The sequence below is a fragment of the Falco biarmicus genome, chromosome 3 (assembly GCF_023638135.1).
Source record: "Falco biarmicus isolate bFalBia1 chromosome 3, bFalBia1.pri, whole genome shotgun sequence".
NCBI lineage: Eukaryota > Metazoa > Chordata > Aves > Falconiformes > Falconidae > Falco > Falco biarmicus.
This window is the reverse complement of record NC_079290.1, coordinates 93,498,924-93,525,058: the sequence shown is the minus strand read 5'-3', so window position 1 is coordinate 93,525,058 and position 26,135 is coordinate 93,498,924. Positions and strand designations below refer to the sequence as shown.

At 40.0% G+C, this 26,135-nt stretch overlaps 1 protein-coding gene across 7 annotated transcripts in view; it reads right to left on the bottom strand.

Annotated features, from left to right (window-relative positions):
* FARS2 (phenylalanyl-tRNA synthetase 2, mitochondrial) overlaps positions 1–26,135 on the bottom strand; it is a 249,532-nt gene that overhangs the window by 165,315 nt on the left and 58,082 nt on the right. For all 7 annotated transcript variants that reach the window (XM_056333249.1, XM_056333242.1, XM_056333248.1 and 4 more), the window contains 2 exons: positions 18,207–18,366; positions 10,080–10,211 (listed from right to left, as the gene is read on the bottom strand). In XM_056333249.1, the coding sequence (XP_056189224.1) occupies positions 10,080–10,211; positions 18,207–18,366 (292 nt within the window). The remainder of the gene's footprint in view (positions 1–10,079; positions 10,212–18,206; positions 18,367–26,135) is intronic.

Here is a 26,135-nt window from a genome sequence, read left to right as displayed (position 1 = left end):
GCGTTCACCCATTTCTTTCACCAACTAGAAATCAGAAAGACAAGAAATGATGCATGACAGAAGCATCCTAACCAAAACCTCCCCCTGCAGAATGAGAAATCAAGTTTGTATTTGCGACCTAGTGAGGAGAAATACTTCCCAAAATGCTTGATCTAATCTCAGCTGAACTGAAACGATCTCAGCTGAGCTTTTAGTAGCGGAGTCAGGAACAGTTAAGAGACATGCCTGTAAAATCCCTTCTCCAGCCTTAGCTGGGTAGCCCTGATAAATGTTCTGTGAACCGCAAAAACAAATATTGCAATGCAACAAAAAACCTGCAGGGTATCCTAGCCTGATGAGGATTTATATTAGGCTCATTGGACCAACTCCTGGTTGATTAAAAACATTCAGCATTCATCACATAACAGTGTAGTAATTCAATGGTATTATTTAGCTGTATTTTCATTTGCATAAATAAAGCCAAGGGAAACACCTTTCTGTGCTATAAATTGTTGCTCTTCAAGGGTCTTGAGTAACACTTTCTTTTACTTGGGAGCTGCTTAATAAACTACATCCATCATTATTTAGCTGTCTCTTGTGTGGGGTGCTCTAGTCCTCCTGCTGGATCCCAAGGAGACAAATCATAGTGAATTACTAAACCTTTAATTTACTGTTGATTAAAAAAAATAAAGGGAAGGTGAGACAATACACACACAGGCAAACTGCTTCAAATGCAATAGAAACTTCAGAAGATGCAACTGTGCATTCTCCCACCTCTTTTTTTCTTTTTTTTTAGATTCGAAATGGACTAAAATCAGCCTCATGTATGCTAGGGAGAAGCATACATGATGGGAAGATGTACCATGCACCAGTCAGTCAAATAACTACTTTTGCTGGTTTCAAGGTTACTGTTAGACTGAGTTAATCCTTTTTCACAGACATTTTTGTGCAGGAGAAAATGAAGCATGAAGACAAAGTAGTTTTGTAAATTGTGAAGATATGGAACATATATTCCAACTAAAAATGTAGTCTTGCACCACGAAAGGGAAATTATCCTCTAAATCCATTGACAGTACTACTCAGCTGGCAAAATCATATGGACCCACAAACTCAAATGGTCATCCAAGTTCTATAATAACTACTTACTTCAAGATTCAATCCTATACTTATTCTCCCACAAAATACCTCTGTAAATAAATAACTCATTTTGCAGAAATAGGTGTAATAGAATTGTCATAAAATGGAGTACTGTGTTTGTTCATTCCACACAAACACATACAGATTGGGAGTGAACTTCTATTAATTCTTCTGAAGAACACCAACTATAACATACATAATGAATCTGGCAAAGGTAATAAAATCAGAGAAAGCAACATTTCAAAAATGTTATGGGTTCCTTCTGGATGAAAAACCACTTTTAAAAATAGAGCGGTAAATAAAGTAGAAGACAACAGGCAAATTACCTTGACAAGAAAAAGGGAAGGGTGGAGGAAAGGTATAACTTTATAACACAACACACACATCAGACCTGGTGGTGTAGCCATGGGTAACAGAACAAGAGAAACAACAAAGAAAACTATGTGCCCTTGGACTGACTGGAGCATCGCCTCTATGCAACTCATTTTTGTGTTTTGGCTTACTTATCAAAGCAAGACCCAGACTTCCTTCCAGTCAGTTCAAAAGAAACCAAAACAAGATCAAACCCAAAAGGCAATCTTCATCCAAATGTAGGAAACTATCTCTCTCTAATTCCTTCTTTGAGCGGGATGAGAGGAGATAGAAGAAATAGCTTTTCTAGATAAATCATCCCAATTTAAAAATACATGCTCTTTCCAAACTTCAACCTGCGAGGTCCTGAGAGTCCAGAACTAGTTCTGCCGAAACTTAAAGCACAAGTGTAAATATGTAACAGTGCTGTATCTATTCCCTTTGGCAGGCTGGGATGCCTAGCAAACCATCACTTAGGTCTGCAGTCATGAAGGAGCCTGGCATTAATTGTTACTCTGAAGATGCTGAGAAAAGCAGCTGGTATTTCTGCTGCCACTGGCAGCGAGCGATGCTTTTACAGCCAAGCGATGTGGTAGTCAACTAAGGACAGCTAATTGCCCCCCACCCCCATCCCTCAACTCACCTGTCGAGGTAAGCCTATCTGGGCCTTTATATGAACTATTCAAAGGTTAGAAGTCAAGCACATGGTTAACCATTTTGCTGGTAGCCACCCAGGTGACTACAATCACAGCTCCTCTCCTTGTACAGACAGGCTTGATCACCACAGATTTTTAGGGAAAATCAGGTCCTCTGCCATATCCCCTTTTGAACTGGTCAGCATTGTCTTAAGTACACACTTCTTCATGTGCCATCTACATACCTTTGTGGGTATCTGTATAAAATGCTGCAGAATACAGATAAAAATTCAATCACATCTTTCTCTAAAACCCACAACTCCACACCAGCTCCATATTTGACTGGCCAAAGCAAAATTTCAGTCGCTGCCAGATCAACAGAGCGTCCCTCAAATTAGCCAGCTGTGACAATGTTTTTCTGTTTACACTGTGTGCTGAAAACAACACACACAGAAGAATCAAAAGAGGCCAAATTTGTCTCACTCTGTATTTATTTAGTCACTGATTTGTCTTATTTGTCTCACTCTGTGTTTGTTTTTATACATATACATATATATGTATGTATATAATACATACATGTGTATATATATGTATGTAAGTGCAAACGTAAATCACCAGGATGAATGGAGACAAGAGGTGACCCAGGACCTGAATACAAAGCTTGGATTCAACTCCAGTTTCTGCCACAGGCAGCTTCTGAGACCCTTGGGAAGTCACTCAAACTCAGATGCTTCCTAATTTTCCATTAATTTCACTCAATTTGAGACATCGTCTCATTGTGGTATAGTCACTTAACATTCAGGTACCTGCCTAAATTAGGAGACCAGGCTCCCCCTGCAGCCAGTCGTAGAGAGAAGCCGCCCAGCAGACTGAAAACAACTCCATACGTTCAAAACTCACTAGAAGACCTTCTTTCTCTATTGCGCATATAAGGACTGCAGGAAAGCCAACTACTTTAACTACGGCAGCTAAAGCCTTTGCCTGCAGCGTGCGTGTACATGCGTGTCAGGCTCCTGTGCACATCAGTCAGCTCCAGCCCGTAAAAGAGGAACGATGCTATCTCCTAACAGTCTCCAGAGAATAAGCACAAGAAAGGCTGGGACATGTCAAGGTAACTGCGGTGATGTGGTGCACAGGAGGTAGACAGTGACCTAAAAAGAACAGATTTTAACCCCTGAAATGTTTGTGATGGGGAGCTGTGAAGCTTACTCAGCAGACTTGAATCACTTTGGATGTACTGTACAGGAAGAACCAGCCCATCCGACAGCTTTACCTCGCATTCTTGGGAGGCCCCAGGTGCTCAAGACACCGATACCTCTGTAACTTTAATTTCACCTTGAAGAGTTGGAGGAATGTATTTTAAATGCATTATATTTACCCTTATACACTACATCCATATAGACACGTGCAGCGTTAACTATTTCAAGGTCCCCACAGAGAGCTGTTAGCACAGACAGAACATGGGTCGGCATACTATTTAAGCCACATGCACCATCTGCTGCAAACATTTTAATGTAATTTACCAGGCAAGAGCTGAGCAGGAAAAAAACCCTGCTAGATGAAAGATATTAAATTTCCCCTTCCCCAAAACACCCCCTGCTGCTTGATATATGAACCTAGCTCATCCATAACTAATATTTGATTTAAGAACATATTAATAAATTAAAAAAAAAAAAAAAAACCAAAAGCCAAGAAAAAAAATCCTATGTCTGCAAGGTAACAGTGATGTAATTTTTCTTTTAACTACTCATCTGCTGCCCATGGAGAACTGCCCAAACTGATAACCCTTTTGCCAAAAACAAAACAAAAAGGAGTGGACAGGTTAAGAACTTAAAATTGTTACTTCCCCTCTGACAGTAATTTTGATGATCTTCAATAAATGTGTAAAGGAAGATTTATTTACTGCAGCATCGAAGCCAAGCAAGTTCTACATGTTAAGACTTGTGTTTGGCTGAAGGTGGCAGCCCTGGGCCAAGTACTATTTAAATTTTGGAAATAAGTCCTGCAACTGATCTGTAAAAGGGCTTCCAAATGGGAAAGACTTACACTTCAAGAATCAGGTTTCACCGAGGAGTACACTCATGGCAAGTAAGCTTCCACCTTTTAAAACAAAAGCAATGATTTGCAGAAGTTATGACAAACTCCTTTTGTCACGTTTAACAGTGTTCATGAAGATGTTTAGACAAGGTTAGCAATTTTTTCTTCATTAGAATTACACACAAAATTAACAAGAAATAAAGTACCAGGAAAAATACCTCTGCTATAAATTCAGGATATTGCACACAATTGAAAGACCAAGACTGCCGCGCAACTTTAAAACTGTAGTTGTATGCAAGCTGTTGACAAGAAATTCCCTCCTTAGCCTTACTGAAAGCCCAGTGCCTGCTCATCTCCTTGCTAATGCCATGACAATCTCCTACTATCCACGCTGGAAAGCTGACATTTCCTCTTCCAAACCCCTATACCATTCCTTACTACATTCAAGCTGACAAAGCAATATTAAAAAAATAAAACAAAATGGGTTTCTTAAGACAGTAAATACCAACATTGCTTCCTGGTGTGGAAGGTGGAGGAATCTACAAACAGCAGGAAAGTCTTACTAACTCCTTTCACTGGTAGCCGAAATACAGCTGCCTTCCTGGTTCATAATCTTAGGAAAGAAGACCTCAACCTGAGCTCCCACCCGGAGCTGAATGGCTGGCTGGCTGCCAGGATGTTTCAAACCACCAGGCAGTGATCAAAAGAATCATCTCCGGCAGTTATCGTACCAAAACCTCCCTTCATTTTTCAACTCAAGGCTCATTAAAGGTCAACACAGCAAAATGAATTTTAAGTATCAGAAAAGGAAAAGAGAAAGCAAAATCTTTATGCCAGTGTACGCAATCACCGTATGCCCATAGCTTGAACATTACACGCTGACCTCCTACAGCAGAAACCTAGAGAAGATGCAGGCAGGGGTGATGGAGACTATCAGAACGCATGGATCAGCTCCCACATAGGGACTGACTGTCTGACCAGGACCCTTCGGTGACAAGAGTTACAACTGAGACCTCAACAAATCCTGAGTGGCTTAAACAAGGAAAAAGAAACAGCTACTCACTGTATCTTCTCACGAGAGAGGAGCTCTAACCATAACTTTAACTTGTTGGTCAAAACAAAAAGGAAGTGATTCCTCAGGCAAGTTACATTATGCAATTCCTTGCTACAAGACACTGTAGATAGCAAAGGTTTAGTGGGACTCAAAAAACACTTCGACAAATGGATGGATGAAAATTCCACAATGACTACTGAAAACAAATGTACCACTTTTAGCTCAGGAAACAGCTGCAGGAGTGTATCAGGGAAGGATCAGCATAACCATGCCTGTTCTGCTCATCTTTAGGCACCTGCTTGGGATGCACCATGATACAGGAATGTCTCAGATTTTGGTTTGATCTGAGGCACCACCCCTAGGTTGTTTTCTTGTATGCTTCAGGAGTTCGAAAACATCATGTGAAGTCTTACCAAAAAGTCATGGAATTAACTTTTATAGGGTTTTTTGTTTTGTTTGTGGGCTTGGTTGGGGTTTTTGGTTGGTTTTCTTTGGGTGTTGGTTGTTGTTGGGGTTTTTTTTGGCAGGGGGGGTTGTTTGGGATTGGTTTTGTTTTTAAATGATTGGGGTTTACAGTCTCTTGGTTTTGGGGTAAACTACTTTAGTCCAATTTTCTTGCTTCCATCCCAGCTAACATACTCTGTAACACTGAGCACTGAGAACATTGCCATTGATTTCAATCAGCAAAGGATCACACCCCTAACTGCTTCCAATTTCACAGGTACTAAGCAACACTATGTGATTACAGCCTGTGAGTAAGCAATATCCTGTATTCAAAGGTTTGATTCATATGATTCCATACAGACCTGGGAACTTCAGCACCTACCAATGAACACCAGCTTTGGAAATCTTGGATAACAAACTCCTGAAGCACAGAAATAAATACTTTACATGCTGTTAACTGATATTATATCTACTGAACCATAAAATTTCCTTGTATCCTTGTTGTGGACCTAAAACTGAGAGTACTTCCTACTATACTGTAAAGTTTCGATATTTTTCCCAGATTTTATTTATATTTAACCAGAATAAAAATAACTTTTCTTTACATCAAAATTCATATATAGCATTCCTATTGAAGTTATGTATTCAGGTACAGTTTAAGATTAAAAACAAAGCACACAAAAATGGAAAGTTAAACAGTGCAATAAATTAGATTTTATACTTCTTATTGAACAATTATTATAATAGTGATCTTCTATGTACACATTTTGCCAATTAATTGCTCTAGTTTAGCACAGTCAGCCTTAGGGGAACATGTAACATCACTCCTTACAATTCAGTGTATCTTTGCTGTAGTGCATAATTTTTTCAACAACTATATAAGAACACTGTCATAAGGTATAATTTTTCCTTTAAAAAATAGCAATTATCACTCTTAGAAAATACTAAACACTACCATATTCTCCATTTTGTTAGTGGTAGGAGACATCCCTGAATGCAAACAATTCTTAAACAATATTCAAGAGTTGGATTGGCTTTAACGGAAGTAGTACTTACAGCTTTTATCAAATGTTATTTGCTCATCCACACACCAAGACAACAGAAATCTTGCATGCTGTTAACACAGAAAATCTGAATGGTTCAGAAGACTGGATCATCCCTACTACCCAGTGAATGACTAAGGATGAAGCTGGCTGTCCCTCCCTGGCAAATCCTGATTTGGTTTAACATTTTAAGAATGTGAAATTTCAAGGGTGAAATGAAGCAGTATGGACTTCCATACACACTGAAGTTGCAACAAAAAGTGCTGTTTTATTCTGTTGCCTCTGTTATCTGAGTTCTTCACCACACCTGTGCTATGGAGATCTGTCAGAAACTAGAAATCTAGTGTTAGCATTTGAATCATGCAGAAATAAAAAAAGAAAAAAGTGCCACAGAGATTCTTCACAGACCTCAAAAGGAAAAAAGAGCAGAGTAAGAAAGCAGGTGATGAAGCGTACTATCAATACAGTTGAACATATTTGTCAATTTTTCCCTATAACCAATGCGTTTCTATTTACATGTACTAAATATCTGTATCCTGTTCTATTTAAAGGACGTTGGAATGCAAGAAAGGCTCCTTCCTAAACATAAGAAGGCACCAGAATAATTCAATAGGATATTGTCTTTCAGAAACCAACAACGTAACAAATTTAACACTGATAGCGTGGGGCATGCTACAAAAGAATTTTTCACCCAAGGCCAACAAAATCTTAACGTGATCTGTCAATACCATCAAAATTTGCTGCATGAGGAAAGTTAACTTCCAAGGAACTACAATGAGGTTGGTTATTTTGGGCAGGGAGTCATCATCATAAGGCCGGCCAGTCCAATGGAAACTTTTCTCAACATGAAGAAACAGCTACTTAGGGCTAATATCCTGGCCCCTTCCCAGCATGGACCTTGTCTGCTCATTCTTCCACAAGGCTTCTTCAGTTCTTCTGCAATTTTGTTGTGTTTCATATATACTCATATATAAATATATATTTTCAAGAAATCAAAAAAGAAAAAAAATACCTGAAGTATCATAGATAATTAGGCACATCCATCTTCTGCTTTGAGTGACTTTCCAATCGCCCAACAAACCAGTCTTTCGTATTCAGCCAGTAACACACAAAGCAAAAAGACTCGGGGGTTTTGAAGGTAAAAGCTCTGTTCCTTTCCCTTAGGAAAATATTGTCTCATGGAAGGAAAAGCTTGGGATAGCTTTGGAAGGCAGTTGAATTCTGCTGGCAAAAAAAAGATGAAGGAGCTAGGAAAGAAAATGTTCACCTTCATCCTTCTCCTCAGAGCCTCTCCTTCCTGGACTTGTGGATTTTCCATTTTAGGCAAAAGCAGCTTGCTGCCATAACACACTCAAAAAAAAAATTAATCTATAGGTTAGTAATAGCAAACTTGGATTCACCATAAATAGACTGAAGTTGGCACACCAGGAACACACTAGGGTTTTAAATCACTGCAGAAGAGGATTAAAGAAGAGAATACTCAGAGCAGCTGTAGGCAGGGAAGGCTGGTGTGTGACTCCTTACCTGACAGAAAATGTGAACTACCTTGTCTTGTTACTTTAAGCCAAATAAGCTACTCATTAGCCAACATAATTATTAACTACGCTTTTTTCTCACTTGTAACAGATTACAACTCTTCAATAAAATCACACTGAGATACATTAGACCTCCCCTTTACAGCCAGGTGTTTTTGTAGAGCTACTGGAGGGAGCAGAGAAAAAAATCAACTGTGGCTACATAAAGTGCAATTCTCTCTGAATTTAGTGAAAAATGATTGGCACTTCCACAACTGAGTTGGCACCTCTAAAAACACCTTGCTAATAAAGTGAAAGAATCTCTTTGTTTGTTTTAATAATATGGGTCTAGAAGTCATTCAAAAGCTAGCCCTGAGTTACTACATTCACGAGTTCTTGCATGATTAGAATGACAATGAGTAGTTAGGACATTTTTGGTGTAGAAGGGATATAATTTTGAAGACCATAATTCAGAAAGGTGGAAGAGAGCTGATGCAGAGTAAACTCGAAACTTTGACGGCTGTAGAAACTGTTGGTGGTTCATGTATATTCATTCACGTTCACGAACAAATGCATACAGTAATTGTTCTGAGGCCACAGTTCAGCTCTTCTCACACACATTAAAAGAACCTAAATATTAGAACTGAGCAACATCAACACATTTCAAGAAGAAAACCTGGCCGCGGGTGTGCTACATCTGATGGAAACAGTATGACACAGTAGTGTTTCACTTCTGAGGCTGATCAGAAGCTGTATTATATTTACCACGCCATGAACATAATAACCTGAGAAAGAACATTAGCATAAACTATTAACCCATTGTGATGACACTCTGGAAGAGAGTATCTTTTTAAAAGGAAAATGATCACATTAAAATACATGCAAACTTTGAGGAAAACAAGCTGTGCCAAGTAACTGCAGCCAAAATTGAGCCATTCATAGTTACACTTGGACTTCAACAGGAAGAATTTAGAGCACAGGAAAGTACAATAGCTTAGGAAACTAACTGCGAAAAAGATCAGCCCAGTGTATCTTGGCTATCTGAAAGCACACTTGTGAGAATTAAACGGTTCATATTCCAGGTCTCCCATACCTAATAGATAGTACTGGAAGACACAGAATAACAGAGGTCTGAGTACATGCAGTCTGCCCTGTGCTTACAAAGAATTGCCTATTCGCAAATAATGAAAAAAGAAGCACGTAAAATTCTCTATAAAAAATTAATCAGACCCCCTCCCCCCAATTTTTTCTCTCCTTTTGTACTTATGTGCAAGTTTTTAAAAGCAAAATCATCAGGTGACATTGCTCTGTAATCATTTCAATTAAAACACGTGATGTTGCTCTTAACACAGTTTACAACTACATAAATAACCAACGTGAAGAGAACAGAAAAAAAAACCCAAAAGCAAAAAGCAACCTATGACTTACCCAGCAACCATATAGCAATATGAAAGATACCACATTCCTCTTTCTGTATTTCAGAGATACAGGACCACTGTGATATTCCAAATATTAGGGGATGCTATTTGCTTATGATACTTTTAAATCATAACTATGAATGCACTTGACATTTCTTGGGAGAGAAAAAAAACCCACACAGCTAATTTGTGAGTTTCTCTTTCAAAGCTGACACCTGCCTGTCTCCTTACTGCACAAAATAAAAGGCAAGCTTTCTGTTAGCAGGTTCCACATCACGCTCTCCGTTGCTACCCTCAAATCACAGCATGCAGGGGCTGTAATTCCACCTGAGCACTATTTGTGGTGGCTGCCGCGAACAGAGATGTCTGTGCGCACCAGGGGAGAAGAGGCATTTCAGACTGTGAAGTTGATTGCGCTGGAAGTGTTTGCTAACAGAGATGTCAATGAAGTAAAGAAGTTTCGGTACCTGAGTTAACTAGCTGTTGCTCCATGACTCCGCAGCCCAGGACCTCCAGCCATTCTCCTTGGAAGTTGATCTCCATCTCAAAGGAAGGGTGAGTAAATGGGAAGTAGCAGTCTACCCATCTGACTTGCAGTCCTGCAGCAGTGTTTAAAAAATAAACACGAAGGCTGTATGCTTAAAAGGCCATCCCTCCAACCATCTGTAAAACTTGCCCTTCAATTAATAACACAAATTACAGCAATCCAGAGAAAATAAATAGCAAACAAACACATTTACATCACTTGTACAAGGCGATAAATCTTAAAACTTGTGGAAAAAAATGACCATGTCTTTTCTAATATGAAAAATGCTTTGTGCAATTCAAGCACCCTTTGAAACCAAATCAATCATTTGTCAAATTCTAGCAACCACCTGGCATTGAACAAAAATGAGCCAAGATCACGGGAAAGTCAGTAATTTTCTTATTTTTGGCACCAGGAAATTACTTAACTGCTCCTCACAGGAAAAACTAAGTCTTTAATTTTTACTCAGTATCTTATGAATCAGCTAGGTAATTAATTTTTTTCATCAGAACCTATTTAAAAGACAAAGCTATTCCTTCTGTATATGTTTAAACATGAAAGTTTAAAATTGATACCAACACACACAAATAGAAATACATATACCCAGAGTTGTACGTTATTAAAGTATGCAGTATACCAACAGAGTATTTTGGACCCGGCAGACAAGAGTTTAACTTTGTGTGGATGTTAAGTGCAAGATAAAAGTGCCCCTGGGTAACTCCCCCTCCTCTCCAGCTCAGCACTTTGCCAGTCCCACTGCACAGCGCAAGGAAACCCCTGGCATCTCAGAGCAGTGGAGCCAGGTGAGGGCAAGGTCTACAGTGCCACCAAAAGCAGCGTTGTCAAGGCCCTCATTATATTTGATGAGTTCTAATTCTTGTAATGATTTAAATAAGCTTTGTTTCGCTGATTCTTTTTTTAGCCATTAGGTGTCAGGAAAAAAACCAAAAAAGTCTCAGAAATGTGAACCGTAAAAACCTGAAAGAGGATTGAACTGCAAATTCTGTGAGCTAACACCTTAACCCCAAGCCCATCCTCCCCTTCAGTTAGGCCAAATGCTAATCACCGTTAGGATCATTAACGATCAGGCAGGTCCAGTGTTGCAAATAAGGGGCAAAGCAAAAGTTGTTTGGGTGATGGTAACTGTTAACACCTCTGGTTTCTTTTCAGGCTTTTTTGGGGGTTGTTTCATAAAAGGAACTTAGAACATGAAGTTGCATGATTTATACTGAAAGTTTTTCAATTGAAAACACTTTCTGTAGCCTCAAGGATTAGATTTTCTTTGATTACTTCTGAAACATTAAATGTGGCTATAGAAACTAAACTAATAAATTACAACAGAAGTGTACATACATAGCCAAAACATTAAATACCTAATAGTTATGGGGAACTTTTCTGCATGCTATGAACTTTCAAATGCAGAGGCAGGTTTCAAAAAACCCCAACACTTCTAGATTTTCCTTTCTTTCTTAAAAATCAACCTCACAAAGTTACATGGATGATAAAAAAGTGTTTTGATAATTTTACACACAAAACTGAAAAACGGAAGCGTTAGTAATTATACCATTCATAACTGTATTGTGACTTACAGCAAACAATCAATTTATAACAATAAAAAAATTACATAGATAAAAAGGTCATGTGATATACAGCAGAGCAGTATGGTGTGTGGAAATCATTCATTTACTGATCTTGGTACAAATGCATTTTTAATCCTAGGGCTGTACAACTCTGCATTCACTGTAAAGCCATGCACACATAAAATATCTTCATTTAGCTTCCAAAATTTGCAACTGCAGCAAGAATGGCATTGAATATTCAAGCAGTTTTGTGTTCATTAACAACATTCAAATAATGTTCAATTTTTAATCCTCTGACTACTTCAAAATAAAGCTCTGGGAAAAGAAGGATTTCTCTGCCTGCTTTTTGTTCTTAACTAAAATTAATTTTAAAAGTTAAAAAAAATAATTTAAAACTCTTAATTTTGAATCTTAATGTCTATTAGTACTTAAGAGGCATTTGTTTTAAATGCAAATAAGCAAGCAAACAAAAATCTGAATAAAACCCCAAATTCATAAGGAAGAAGCAACTCTCACCTTCATTCTGTTCTCTAAGTTAATAGTTAATCCCATATACCACAATAATTTTATTCATACAGTAGCTGGGACAATTGGGAATACCTGTGTAATTTACATTCAAGTGTTCTTTCAGACTTCTGGCTCTGGAAGACTTTACTGAAAAGCAGAGGGTGCTCAGCCTTCAGCAAGATTAAGCCTTCTAACTGCATTTCTGTAGACTGTCACAGAATAAATGCGTACTTTTATTATTTAGATATCAAATACTGTCTTGGTGCTCAGTATATTCCCATGGAATAGAGGGCACTGCTCACACGCAGCATATTAAACCACTAAAGACTTGAAAGGATTATGAAGATTAGGCTTCCTGTAGTACTATATAATTTACCTGATTAGGCCTAATTTATTTCTTCACATACAGCCTATGAAATGATGGCAAAAAGGATCTTTCCTAGACATTTTAGGAGGCCAAGAGATGCATATCTGCTTAAAATACAGAGGCACTTATAAGACCACAATGATGAATCTAACAGGACTGATCACTAGATACAAACTCAGCTCAAAGAGATGATTTTTATTAGCAGAGGACATCTGCTTGCTTCGCAGCCTCACAGTGTTCACCAGACTCTTCCCAGCGGGTACAGGTCCATCAGTAACCGTGGTGGGGTGACGCTGGCTGGATGCCAGGTGCCCACCGGAGCCGCTCTGTCACTGCCCTCCCCAGCTGCACGGGGGAGAGAAAATGTAACCAACGGCTCGTGGGTCGGGATAAGGACAGGGAGATCCCTCTGCAGTTACTGTCACGGGCAGAACAGACTCGGCTCGGGGAAATTAGTTTAGTTTATTACCAATCACATCAGAGTAGAGTAATGAGAAATAAAAATAAATACTTAAAAACACCTTCCCCCCACCCCTTGCTTCTTCCTGAACTTAACTTTACCCCCGATTTCTGTCCCCCCTCCCCGCCAGCGGCGCAGGGGACGGGGCATGGGGGCTGCGGTCAGTCCATCACAGCTGTCCCTGCTGCTCCTGCCCCTCGGGGGGCTCCTCACCCCCTGCCCCTGCCCTGGCGTGGGGTCCCCACGGGCTGCGGGGGGGGATCTGCTCCCCCGGGGGCTCCCCGGGCTGGGGGCACAGCCTGCCCGGCCGGGGGCTTCACCGCGGGCTGCCGGGGAACCTCTGCTCCAGCACCTGGAGCCCCCCTGCCTCCTCCTGCCCTGGCCCGGGGGGCTGCAGGGCGGTCGCTCTCCCAGTCTCACTCCTCTCTCCGGCTGCAGTGGCAGTTTTCTTTCTCCCCTTCTTAAATATGTCACCCCAGAGCCGCTGCCACTGTCACTGATGGGCTCAGCCTTGGCCAGCAGCGGGTCCATCTCGGAGCTGGCTGGCATGGGCTCTGTCAGGCATGGGGGAAGCTTCTGGCACCTTCTCGCAGAACCCATCCCTGTAGCCCCTCCGCCACCGCAACTTTCCCAAGCAAACACAATACAGTAACTTACACGACACATCTCCAATGAGTAAGGAAAAAGTGGATAGTTACTGTTATTTCTGAGTACTGAATTGAGGTAAGGAATTGGTCCTAGCCTGCACTCAAAAGTAATGGTGTTACAGCTATTAAGCTAAACAAGTATCAGTCAGTGCTAGCCTGAGTCTCACAATGAAAAAGGCTTGAGCAAAGGCACTGAAAAAAAAAAAAAAAAAAAAAAAAGAGAGAAAAAACCCAACACATTAAAGCAGCCTATTGCCACGCTACAGCACAGAAACAACAAAGCCTGAGACCCAGATGGTCTTCACTGACCAGAAAATTCTCTTTGTTGCTGTGAGGATTATTTTTAATAATTTTCTATGGGATTTCTATAGAAATCTACTTCTATTTCTCTAGAAAACAGTAATTTTCTATGGGAGAAAAAGGGAAAGGGCACAGGGCGGGTGCTGGGGAGCACAGAAGGTTTGAGCCATGGCCACCCAAGGGGTGTCTCAATGTGTAAGTACTCTGCACCGCACTGCTTCAGCTAATTCATCTCACTTGCAGCAGACAGAAGCTGGCTGCTGATAAACCTATGTTAGCTCACATTTTTCAGTAGTTATTAGCCATGTCCTCAATAAATGATTTTTTTTTCCTTTTTAAACTCCTCACACTCATATATCTCCATGCACTCAAAGGAGGTATCAGTACAACAGAGTTAAGAAGAGAAAGCAGAACACCACGTTTGATTAAAAAGACATCCAGTGCCTGTTCAGTGAGAACCAGCAGTGGCAAAACCACCAGTCAAAGCACAGCACTGCTCACCCTTCCTGCCTTCCCCTACCAGTGCCTAGGAACTGGGTAGATAAATTTGGGACAGCAGTGAGTTCTGGGTCATTTAATGTAAAGCAACAAATCACAGATGCAGCACAGAGTCATTCTTTTTTATTTGCTATAGTAAGATTACTTCTGAATCTCTCAGGGTCCAGAAAGCTTTTGGCAGACTACGGAAGGGTTAGAGAAAATAATGCAGTTGGGAAAGACTGACTAGCTTGGTGGAAAACTTAAGACAGCTAACCTTGGAAAGCCTCATTACGAGGTAACTAAAATGGACAGAGCAAACTTCCTACATGGACAGATCTGCATGTGGAGATGGAGGTGTAAGTTAAATTAATGGATTTAAAGTGTGCACCTATCTGGAGGTAATAGAGGAAAACTCAGAAGGGTGATCTCTGGGCGTAATATTTGAAATAGCTTCCCGACTGCAAAATCTCATGAAAGATATTGAAAGACAATCACCTCTAGAATGCAAAATCAGACATGGCGTGCTACTAGAAAACATCACAAAAAGAACTCCCTTACACTGTCTAGTATTTAAGACAATGGATTGCAACACTCCGTATCTTTTTCCTCCACTGGTATCTGTCATTCTTCTGCCTGCTGGCAAAGCCAGGAAGAAATAAGAAGACAAACCTTGGGAATAAATGCAGGTGCGGATTTTTATGAAGTCTTTGATCTTCCTCGTGACAACCTAGTAGTCTTTAAGCAATTTTTCTTATTTGTTTACTGGCACATACAGTCAACACTGAAGCATCCAGATAACGTGGGACGACTCAGGTAAAGCAAAACAGTCTCCTTAAACATTATGAAAACTAACCTAGAACAAAGCAACAACAACAACAAAAAGACAGGTCAGTGATCTGACCTTTCTGCAGAGATCCTGCAGAGATCCTCGATCTGTCATCAACCTGAGCTGGTAAATTCCCAGAGAAGCACTGCAGAAGCACAGCTATCCAAGTCCAGGACTTCAAGCCTAAGCTAGTTAATGGAAAAGTAATTTGCATAGTAGACAATCTGCAATCCAAACAATCTGCTTGTGAATAACAGTTGACTGTATGACAATGCAACATTTCAGTAGCTTACTGCAGCTGTGATCCCGCTATCCTGCTAGAAAAGATGTGCAACTTCACTGCAATATTCTGCTGACAGCACAGGCTGTAAAGAATACAACTGATGTGAAGTATAAAAGGAATGAAACTTCTGCTTTTAGCAGAACATGAGGCTTCATGGAACATGCATTCAAAGGAAAACTATACAACTTTTCCAAGAGCAATAACTGCAGTAAAATAAATTTTAGAACTTAAATTAAAATCTACAGGAGTTGACACAAAAAAGTAATCAGAAGTACTGTGTAAAGTCAAGAACAAAATGAAAGTAAAAAGATGACAGCTGTCAAAAGACAAATTTAATTATGTGTGCCCCAGGTCACTTGCACTGCACCCATCTCACAGCCTAGCAGGAAGTTTGCTTCTTTGAATATTACCTTCCTGTTTGTATTGACAGCTTACAAGAAGATTCGAGAAGGTGATGGGGAGAAAGCTTTATATTTCCGTGTGTGTGTGTGTGTGTGTGTAATTAAATTTAAAGCATCTTAAAAATAAAATTAAATTTAACTACACCTTGTCTTTCTATTTCAGGAAAAATACTGGGGTGACGAAATAGAAAATCCCTACAGTAAGAAGGCAGCACCTACTTCTAGCCTGCAGGTTTACAATCATTTAAGAATATATTTTTTAATGTCTTGCTAGGTACTGTGTGGACTGTGCAAGAACTAGTAATAGCCAACACACTGAAGCTTAAAGTGCAGTATCTGTCAACAGCCAGAGAAGGATGTCACTGCAGTCTCAGATATCACTAATAACTCCTAGAAATTGCTCACTTTAAACAACATCCTCAGCATCTGAAGTTGATCTAAAAATCATTCTTACTATTACTCACTTTGATCCTTAATTTTTTATGTTTCAAAAGGCCACTGTTAAGTAAAACACAACCACAAGAATATCTGAACTCAGGAACTTAAAAAACTTCTGTCCAGATGGAACAGAACAAAAACTGGTAAAAAAGTTTTGCTCGCTGTAAATTCAACTTCAGAATTTCAGAAAAAATATTCAAGAAGTCACATATAGGACTTGCTACCATTATCAATCCACTCTTGGAAGTACTGCTCAAAATGCAGTGGGCATCTTAAAAGAGCTTTGAAAGTAGCCCGGATACCCTATGCATTCTAATACTATCCAGTATTTCCTCAACAGAAAAATGAATCAGTTCAGAAGAGCAGCCTTCTTGCCAGGAAATAGCATTAATGTAGCAATTTTGACTCAGGCCATTTATAAATTCAGCTCCTGAAACTGAAAGCAGGTATTTCTGAGGAGAGGATATTTCATTCATATACACAGACATTCATTACCCTCCCTCATTCCACTCTAACTACCGAAACCCAATTATTTTTCAGCTTGGTGCAAACCTAGCAAACACCGTCTCCCCTCAGCTGCAAGGTTTAATTTATCTGTGCAAGAGAACTGCTCAAGGCACTCTGTGTCCACATGCAGCAAAGCAGCACAGGCACGTACCCCCTCCCTCCCCCCGTCAGTCTCCGTGCTGCCGGTACAAGCCGTGATCACGGCCCTGCACCCTCCCCCCCAGCAGCATCCCAGCTCTAATGCATCCCCAGATGTGATGCTGCAGCCAGGCGCTGTCCCTCTGGGGACTCGGGAGGCCCACGAGGACAAGCAGACTGGGTCCTGCACAGCTTTGCACTGGAGCTGGAGTTGCCTCTCCTCGCAGGACCCACAACGGACAAGGACGTGGCATTCGCTCTAACACATGGCTTCTGCGGGTCAGCTGCCCGTAGTTAGGTCTGGCACATGTCCCTGCCTGTCTTCATGCCCACCACGTTACCCTGACATGCTGCACACCAAAACATTCGATTTAACATAGTGTTGTATGCACCAGAAAAGGAGGCTGAGGGGTGACCTTCTCACTCTCTACAACTACCTGAAAGGAAAGCTGCAGCAAAGCGCGTGTCATTCTCTTTTCCCAAGCAGCCAGCGATAGGATGAGAAGAAACAGCCTAAGTTGCACCACAGGAGGTTTACATTGTGTATCAGGAAAATTTTTTTCACCCAAAGGGTGGTCAAGCGCTGGAATAGGCTGCCCAGGGAAGTGGTTGAGTCACCATCCCTGGAGGTCTTTAAAACACATGCAGATGTGGCACTTAGGGACACAGTTAACTGGTGGACTTGGCAGGGTTAGGTTTATGGCTGGACTCGATAATCTTAAAGGTCTTTTCCAACCTAAATGATTCTACAATTTAGGAAAACCAAGAGGGAAGTGTGTGTGGCCTCCTGGGCTGTGCTCTATAATTTTATAAGGTGTGGAAATAACAGCATTAAAGAACAATAACACATAAATACAGGTCACAGCTGAAAGGTAAACCAACAGCCAGTTACTCTGACATTAAAAGACACTGGAATGGTACTCTGACCAAACTTAACACAAAAACATAAAATAAAAGAATATGAATGAAGACTCCTAAAATTACTGTAGAAAGACCACCCACACGGCTGTTTCAGTATACTGGCTGCCAACATCACCCTTAAGCCTCCTGTTTTTATTAGGCAGCGAAATGTTTCTCAAAAGTCTGGATGTCTACAGCCATCAGCAGTCCAGAAAAAAATGTACAAGAACCTACCATCACCAAAGATGTGAGTCATGAGCTTTGTGAGCACTTGCTTCAGGTTGAACTCCACCAGCGTCACTGCCTCCATGGTGTGACATTCTTGCTTGTGTGCAGTGCGATGACCTTGCTCGAACAACTGTAAGCCTTCACCATCTTTAATGCTGGAGAACAACTAGAACAAAACCACAAAACCACCAGTGTTTTGCATCAATGACTTTCTAAATGAAAAGAGAATGAAGTTTTATTGATTTAAGTGGGAATCTTACCTGCAAGTCTGCACACCATGAAAAACAAACGCAAAGACTGATTCTACACAAATTCTGTTCACTAAACAGAGACAAATCATCACAAGAACAGAAACAGTCAAACAATGAGATTTGGTTTATTTCTGTACCGTATCTTCAAATAATACGATTATCCACAGGAAAGTAATAATTCATAAAGAATGATTTCTTTTTTTCTGATTCTATTACTTTGAAAGTTATAACGCAGAACAAAGTAACACTGCACAGTATATGTAAATTACGTCTGCAAAACTACAATACATAATGGCATTTAGCACATCAATTAATAAAAAAAGTTGAAGCTGTAAAAGAAATACCAAAAAACCCCCCATCACTTTTTAAAAGCTGCAATCAAATGAACGTTAAAGAAAAACCCTAGAACACATCACAAAAAAACCCCAAAACAAAAACCCAAAACAAAACCACCCTGGCAGTTTAATGATACCTACCAGCAAATCTACATCCTCTCAGAGAGACCAATAAAACACTCTCACTAAGCCACGTTATTGGAGGCTCTGTGTCTTGGGGAGACAAGCAGGCAGTTCTACACTTGAAAGAGAATTTTTGTTGAAAATCCTTACAGCTGTAGGAAACCCAACTCTGTTAAGTCTGGAGGGTAGGGAGAAGAGCTAATTGTGGAAGTGTTTCTAGTGCCCTTTCCTAACCCTCCTCCTCCACCTTCCCAGAGTCAACCAAGCACACACAGATGGAAAACACACACATTGAGATTTTCTTCATATTAAACTTCCCAGCATAACTAGCACTTACTCGGGAGATGCCACAGTGTGTAACCTTAACAACTCAGAGATGCCAACAGACATAGTTTTAATTGCAGTTTGGTGCCTTCAGTACACTAAATGCTCTAAAAAATGTTCAAGTGAACCTCTGGTAGCTTACAAATGCTGGGCACAAGTAATTAAGACTAGTTTCTAGCTCGTTCCATACAGACACGATGCGTGCAGAAGGACTCTGAGTTTAGATAGCACTCAAACTAGCAGCAAAATGGATTGAGGGAATTAAAAAATCAAAATAATTTTAAAAAAATCACGTGTAGCATTTACCTCTGTATTGCTAGTTAGGAGACCTACCTAACAGATGGAGGAAATATCTCTCAAGTTAATCTCCTTAGTGTAATGTAGAAAAATACAAAATAAAAAAGGAAACAAGAGAAATATCGAATAAAACCATTATCCACCAGTCTAACGAAAATGTTTTTACTAATCAAAAGGCAGCAGCTTGACAAAAGTGGGCATTACACTTTTAAACAACAGATTGTTTATTTAAGTGCTCACCTGGAAGATTAAATGCCCTTCTTCCTCCTGGTAGTATTTCCGCACTGGCTAGAAGAAGCAGATGATACCCACCCTACAACTACTTTATTATCAGCAGGGCAGATCAGTCATCCACAGCATGTGGTTTGAAAGCCTCGGGGCATGCACAGAGGCCAGCGTTAGCCCAAGGCAACTGTCTTAGGCTCACTGGGTGGTCAATGGACAGATACAGGCTCCCTCAGACAAGCACCTGGAGTGGCTACATTGGGCTCCTGCCCTGAACCCCCCGCTATGAGTAGCTACTTTTTCTTTCTCCTGACTGAAGAGACTCCCTCAGTAAGCCAGAAACACCCTTCAGACCACAGCGATGTTCCGCCTTTGGGCTAGAACACACTGCATTTAGACTTCAAGATGTATTTGTTATTTTCCCCACCAGCAGTATTTTAGGAGATTAAACTCTCCTCTTCCTTTTCCCCTTCATTCCTCCTCTCACCCCCCAGATTAAAACTGGGTCCTCAGACCGCTGCAAGCAACAGATCGTCTGGACACTGCCTTTAAAATACAGCATTTGCATCAAGTACACAGAAGTACTTTTTCCTACCGCTGCGTTATTCCTGAAATGTTGATATTGCAATTACTGCCTGGCAAAATTCTATTTCAGTAGATTACATCAGATGTGGCAAGAAAATATTGCAAGAACTGTTAAGAGTAAATACATTTAGTCATCGCCCAGCCCTCTAACCTGCCTGCCTCTCCATCCTGCCAAACCAGCCTTACGCACCACCTCCTCCCCCGTGCCAGGACACGTGCCCGTGTGGTGCTGCACTGAGCCAGGCTGGGAGGTGGATCCCCATGAGAAGTCACCCAGGCGAAGGGAAGAAACTGAGGTGATCAATTATCAGCATCCTAGCAGCACCAAGAGATGCGCTGGCACGCAGGGTAGGGCTGGGCACGCTGGCACAGGCACGAATCCGTGCCCGCTCGCACAGGCTGTGAGAGCGCAGCCCCAGGGGAGTGCCTGGACGACAGACAGCAGCGAGGGAATATCCCCCCTTACAGCCAGGCACCCAAAGGCACTCTGATACTCTCCACAGAGGCTCCATCAGCTCCTGTCGACTCCAGCACAGCTGCGGACAGGGTTATATTGAGGGAAAAAAAAAAGATGTCTTACAGTTGTATGAGTATTTATTCCTTTCTTTCATTCACTGACATTGCTATGTCAATATGAGCAGCTTTAAACTGATACACCAGTTTCACTATTACAATGATTGAACTGTGTTAAGTACATGATGTGGATTAGAAACACTTCAACATTTCCATATACATAAAGCCAGGAAACTCAAAGCCTGAATAAAATGAAGAATCACCTACAGTCACTCCTTTTTGATGTCAATTCTTCTCAAGCACATACCTGAGCAAATGGGGGGGGGGGGGAAATCTAACAGTCTTGCATAAAACACTGACACATCCAAGACGCCACAACTTCACGTACATTTATTTCCTCAGTGTAGTCTAGAATAAAACACACTATTTTACTGTACCGAATATGATCAGTCACTACTACTACCAGAAAAGAAATCTCCTATAGTCATAAATCGAGCACTGATGTGTCTGTCTAGTGTAAGGACAAGACGTTTTTTCTTTAACTGAAGGTGTGTAAAACATTTAATATTGTGTCATCATGCAGTGGTTAAAAAAATAATTACCAGGATTTATCAGCGTATCTGACTGATGCTGCATTACAACAGAGAAGGAAGAAAAGAATTGAATTTCACCATGTGGCATAAAATTTACTCACAATTTAGCATGTAAGAATAAAGTCAAATTTGGTAACCTGTAATGGCCAGAATACACAGGTTTTTAATTGGAATTAAAATATGAATGGAGCTACAATCCTTTAAAGGCACTTCATGGTATTGCTCAGCCTGGCCCAGAGGGCAGAAGTCACACGTGTGATTTCAATAAAGACCCCAACAATCTTGAGACGTTTTTAAACCTCATATCATTTCATTATCCGTACGTTTAGGATTCAGTACAAGATGAAGTGTCTTTTTACAGGATGGCATTCAGCGTAGCCTTCAGAGGAGAAAGAGCTGTAACTACACCCTGTCTTTCCACAATGCAGTTGTGTATTCCTCCTGCCAGTCATGCATACATCAGAGCAATTAAGATAATGAATACATAATGCTCATGTACTTATATCACAGACAAACCAGCTCTTAAGATTAGTTCTTTATCAGGATCTCCGTGTGCCAACACTCAACCTCACCACCCCAAATACATTTTAACTCACTGGCCCTGACAAATATCCCTATAAATGCACAAACAGCTTCACGTTAAATCCACTTACAAATACCAAACCATGTCCACAGCATTTCAAATGTGCTGTAACACTCAACCAATGGATCAGGAATGATGAAGATGATGCCACTTGAATATGGCTCATCAAAAAGAAAACCTAATGCTGGTCCCAGTCAGCCTCCAGTATGATGAAACCCGTGAGGTGCGCTCCCATCCAGACAGCTTCAGGTGCCAAAGAGATACACAGCCCATTGTCCTCATGACAGTACGTTCTTTATTGCATATTGATAAGCATTTGTTTTGGGAGAAAATGGCAAAAATCACTTCAAGCAGGTCACCTTAATTTCTGGATCATTCTGTTTTCAGTCCTCCAATTATAATGAAGAAAGTTTATTTCTGTTTGCCTTTTTTTTTTTTTTAACCCCATCAAAAGTGTTTCTGAAAAAACCCTGAAATCATCACCATGTTTAAGGAAAAACTATACAGATGTTTTTGAACAGCAAAGAAAAAGCAACACTGCTACACAGATATCAGTTATGATGAGACATATATGATAAGACTCGGAATTCTGTTCCTGTGGTAATAGAAATTCCTTTATTTTCAAGCACCTCAGACTTCCCAAATATATCTGTAAACATTTTGCCTTTTTTCCTGCACAATTTAAATATTGCATTGAATAGATTTAACCACTTTATTCTGAAAAGCATTGTTTTTAGCTGGATGAGGTAAAGCAAGACAAAATTTTAAAAAATATTTCATACAGTATTTGCAGTAGCAGCTTCCAAACTTTCTAGACCATGGACCACTGTGAAAATCTCACAGACCTTCTGACGTCCTTTGCTGTCAATTTTTCAACTAAAAATAACAGAGAATACAATGTGGGTCCTCGGACCAGTGAAGCTCTATTTATGATGGCATGATTTATACACAACTTGGAAAATACTGAATAATACAACAGTCACAACTCGGGCAGACATCCACAAGAGTGAAGTCAGTTCCACCTGAACTAGTCAGGCCCTTTATTCCTACCACTCAGCCGAACTGCAGCTTCAGGAATAAATACACTTCAGAATATTCTAGCAAAGCAACACTGCTGCTCTTTTTCTTCATGTGGTGGATCTATTCCAGGCACCCCTGCTCCTCTACGCTCCTCCTGCTCCCGGAGTGAAGGGGGACCATCCATCAGGCTCCGTGGGACTGATGCGCTGCTCACAGCCAAGTGAGTCTCTCCCTATCCTCAAGTTGCAAAGGACTAAGAGCAGTCAGTACCTCTCCTGCGCCACTTAATGCACTTTTAAATAGTTGTTCCTCGATGCCCAGCTAAACATTGCTATTATGACTCCCAGTTACGTATATAAATACTCTCTCTCTACTGTAAATGCTCCAAATCACTCTATATAATAGGTAGATCTCAGGAACACTATCCATTTATTTAAATTCCTTTACATGTGAGGATTAACAAAGAGACTGAAGAAAGGAAGGAGATTTCCTTTGACACAATGTCAGAACAGAAGTTTTAGGTTTAGGTCAGTCAGAACAGAAGGTTTAGGTCAGTCAGGTGTTCACACCATCCCTAAAGAAAAGGATAAAAGCAACCTTTTTTTTTTTTTTTTTTAACAATACATAAGGAATATGGCCAAGGTACACAAGTATGAAAAGATGAGGAAAGGTTTATGTAATTATATGAATAAAGAGAAAAACTACACTTCTATTACCTAGGACAAGAGTCTTTACATTTCAGGATATAAACACTGTGAATGTACAATATCAAAACTATTTTTGCAATTATATATACTGCTTTGGAGGAACAGTCCTTATTTTTAATTGGAACACTTGTAGTTTTCCATTGTATCCTAACAAAAAAGTTGCCATTCACACCAAAAACATTTCAATGGAAAATAAAGATGTATCCCTACTACTTCCTCCCAGTCTCCCTATTTATAATTTTCAGATGTTAGCACAAATGAGCCTGATGAGAGCATCATTTCTTCATCCGAACAATCTGATATTGGCCTCCATTGGAACAAGGTTAATAAATTAGAGGTGCAATTTCTATGTTTTCACATCTGTTCCCCTGAAAATTTATGTATAATTCATGACTGACTATAAATTACTTTATGAAGCCTCCTTCCAACGTGTAAACATTTGTTGTCAACTGAAAAATGTTCTGCCATTGCCATTGGGTATATATTGGCTCCCTCTCCTGGCTAAAATGCACAAAGTGTAATTTATCGGAGATGTTTTCCCCCCTCTCTTCCATAAATTGTGGTAAGTAAAGAACTGAACCAAAGACCACATGGATAGCACAGAAATAATTTCTTTTATAATCCACCCAGGGAAGTTCGCCAGTTCAAACCTGATTACAGCAGTATCAATACTACCAACGCAAAGGATTAAAAAAACAGGCATGCTGGCACGCTGGTGAAAGAGAATACAGAAGAAATACTATTTGGGGGTACTATTTAAGAAGAACAGTTTATTTTATGTCCAGAATTTTGAAGCCGATCTGGGAAGCTATTTTGGCATTGGTTTTAACTATTGCTATTAGTTACGTTCTAACTCTTCTATATATTACATTCAGATAATAATTACTTAAAATATTTTTAAATATACTGAAACCATAGATTTCCAGATGTTCTTTGATAGCAGTCCAGGGAGACTTTTTAAAAGCGTATGGAAAATTTCAGCATGAATCTTTCTAACTTAGCAATGAGTTAGTTTGGAATATGGGAATGTCTTTAATATCTGCGTTCATACAAAGCTGTATGTATCAGTTACCTGCTCATCTTCAAATCACAGACTACTTTTCTCTCACAAAAACTAATTAACCAACCATCATGAAAAATAGTATAGCCAAAGAAGCAAATAGCTCACATGTATCTCACGAGTAAAATGCTGTAAAATTACCAAACAAAATATGATCTCCTTTTCCAGCTCTTACTTCCAATGTATTGATTTTAACTTTGGTATGAAGAATTATACTAAAGGTTTCAGTCACAGAGCAGGCTTTAACCTAGCCCTGACTACAGAATTTGATATTTTTGAAGGAGAGATATTTTCTCCATTTTTCTTATCCTGCCTAAAATTTCAGTTAAGGATGAACTGACCTTCTTCCCCTCCTTCCAAACTGAGATGAGATGTCAAATTCCTCTAAAGTCAAGTTCCTATAAAATCGCTCGAGGTTTTGGGTTTTGTTCTCACCTCCCCAGTTCCGTCATCACTTTCACTGAGAAGACAGCAGATGATAAATATATAAATCAAATGAACAAAAGCAGAGCAGTAAAATTGACTACAGCACATAAAATTATTGTATTGGCCATAAGATGAAAGGTGCCCAGGGCTTGTAGCTAAGAGCTAACGGTTTTCCCCCTTAGTTACAAAGATTCTTACCCTTGGTACAGTGCAAATGTCTTCTCGCCAGAGATTACAGGCTGATTATGAATGAAAAGTCTGGGAGAAAGATAACAGGCCCTGACATTCACACATTTCTGCTCACTGGGTTACAACTTAAACATGGTATAAATAAATTAATACAAAAATATTTCTCTCATGTAGTATTACCTCCATTTAGTCTTTGTTCCGCTCAGACAGTTCCTTCTGGAATTATTTAAATTTGAGTTATTCTGAACAGGCAACCAGAATATAAAACACAGAAACAGTCTCCAGTGAAATTTCAGAATTGCACATTCAATTTTTTCCACAAGGTTCTTGTGATGATGATTGTAAGAAGTTTTACATATTGCAAAACTATCAGTATTTAATCTGCAACTGCAGATTAAACAGGTTTAGAATTTATGCACGTTGCTCAATTAACAAGACTTTACACATTGTATGCCACACCACTACTCTTTCTTCATGAGCACAGAAAGTCAACTGGACTTACATTCGTTAGAGAGACAGACATACTTTCCAGCACATAGCCAACCTCAAACTCATCAGCTATTAACATTCTCCAATAACACTGCAACAATTTTACCGGGGAAAAAGAAAGATGAGAAAAAGAAACAAGCAATCTACAACGCAATGAATCAGGTTCTTACACATCATGTATTTCTAGACAGATGATGTCAGCGAACATTTCTGAA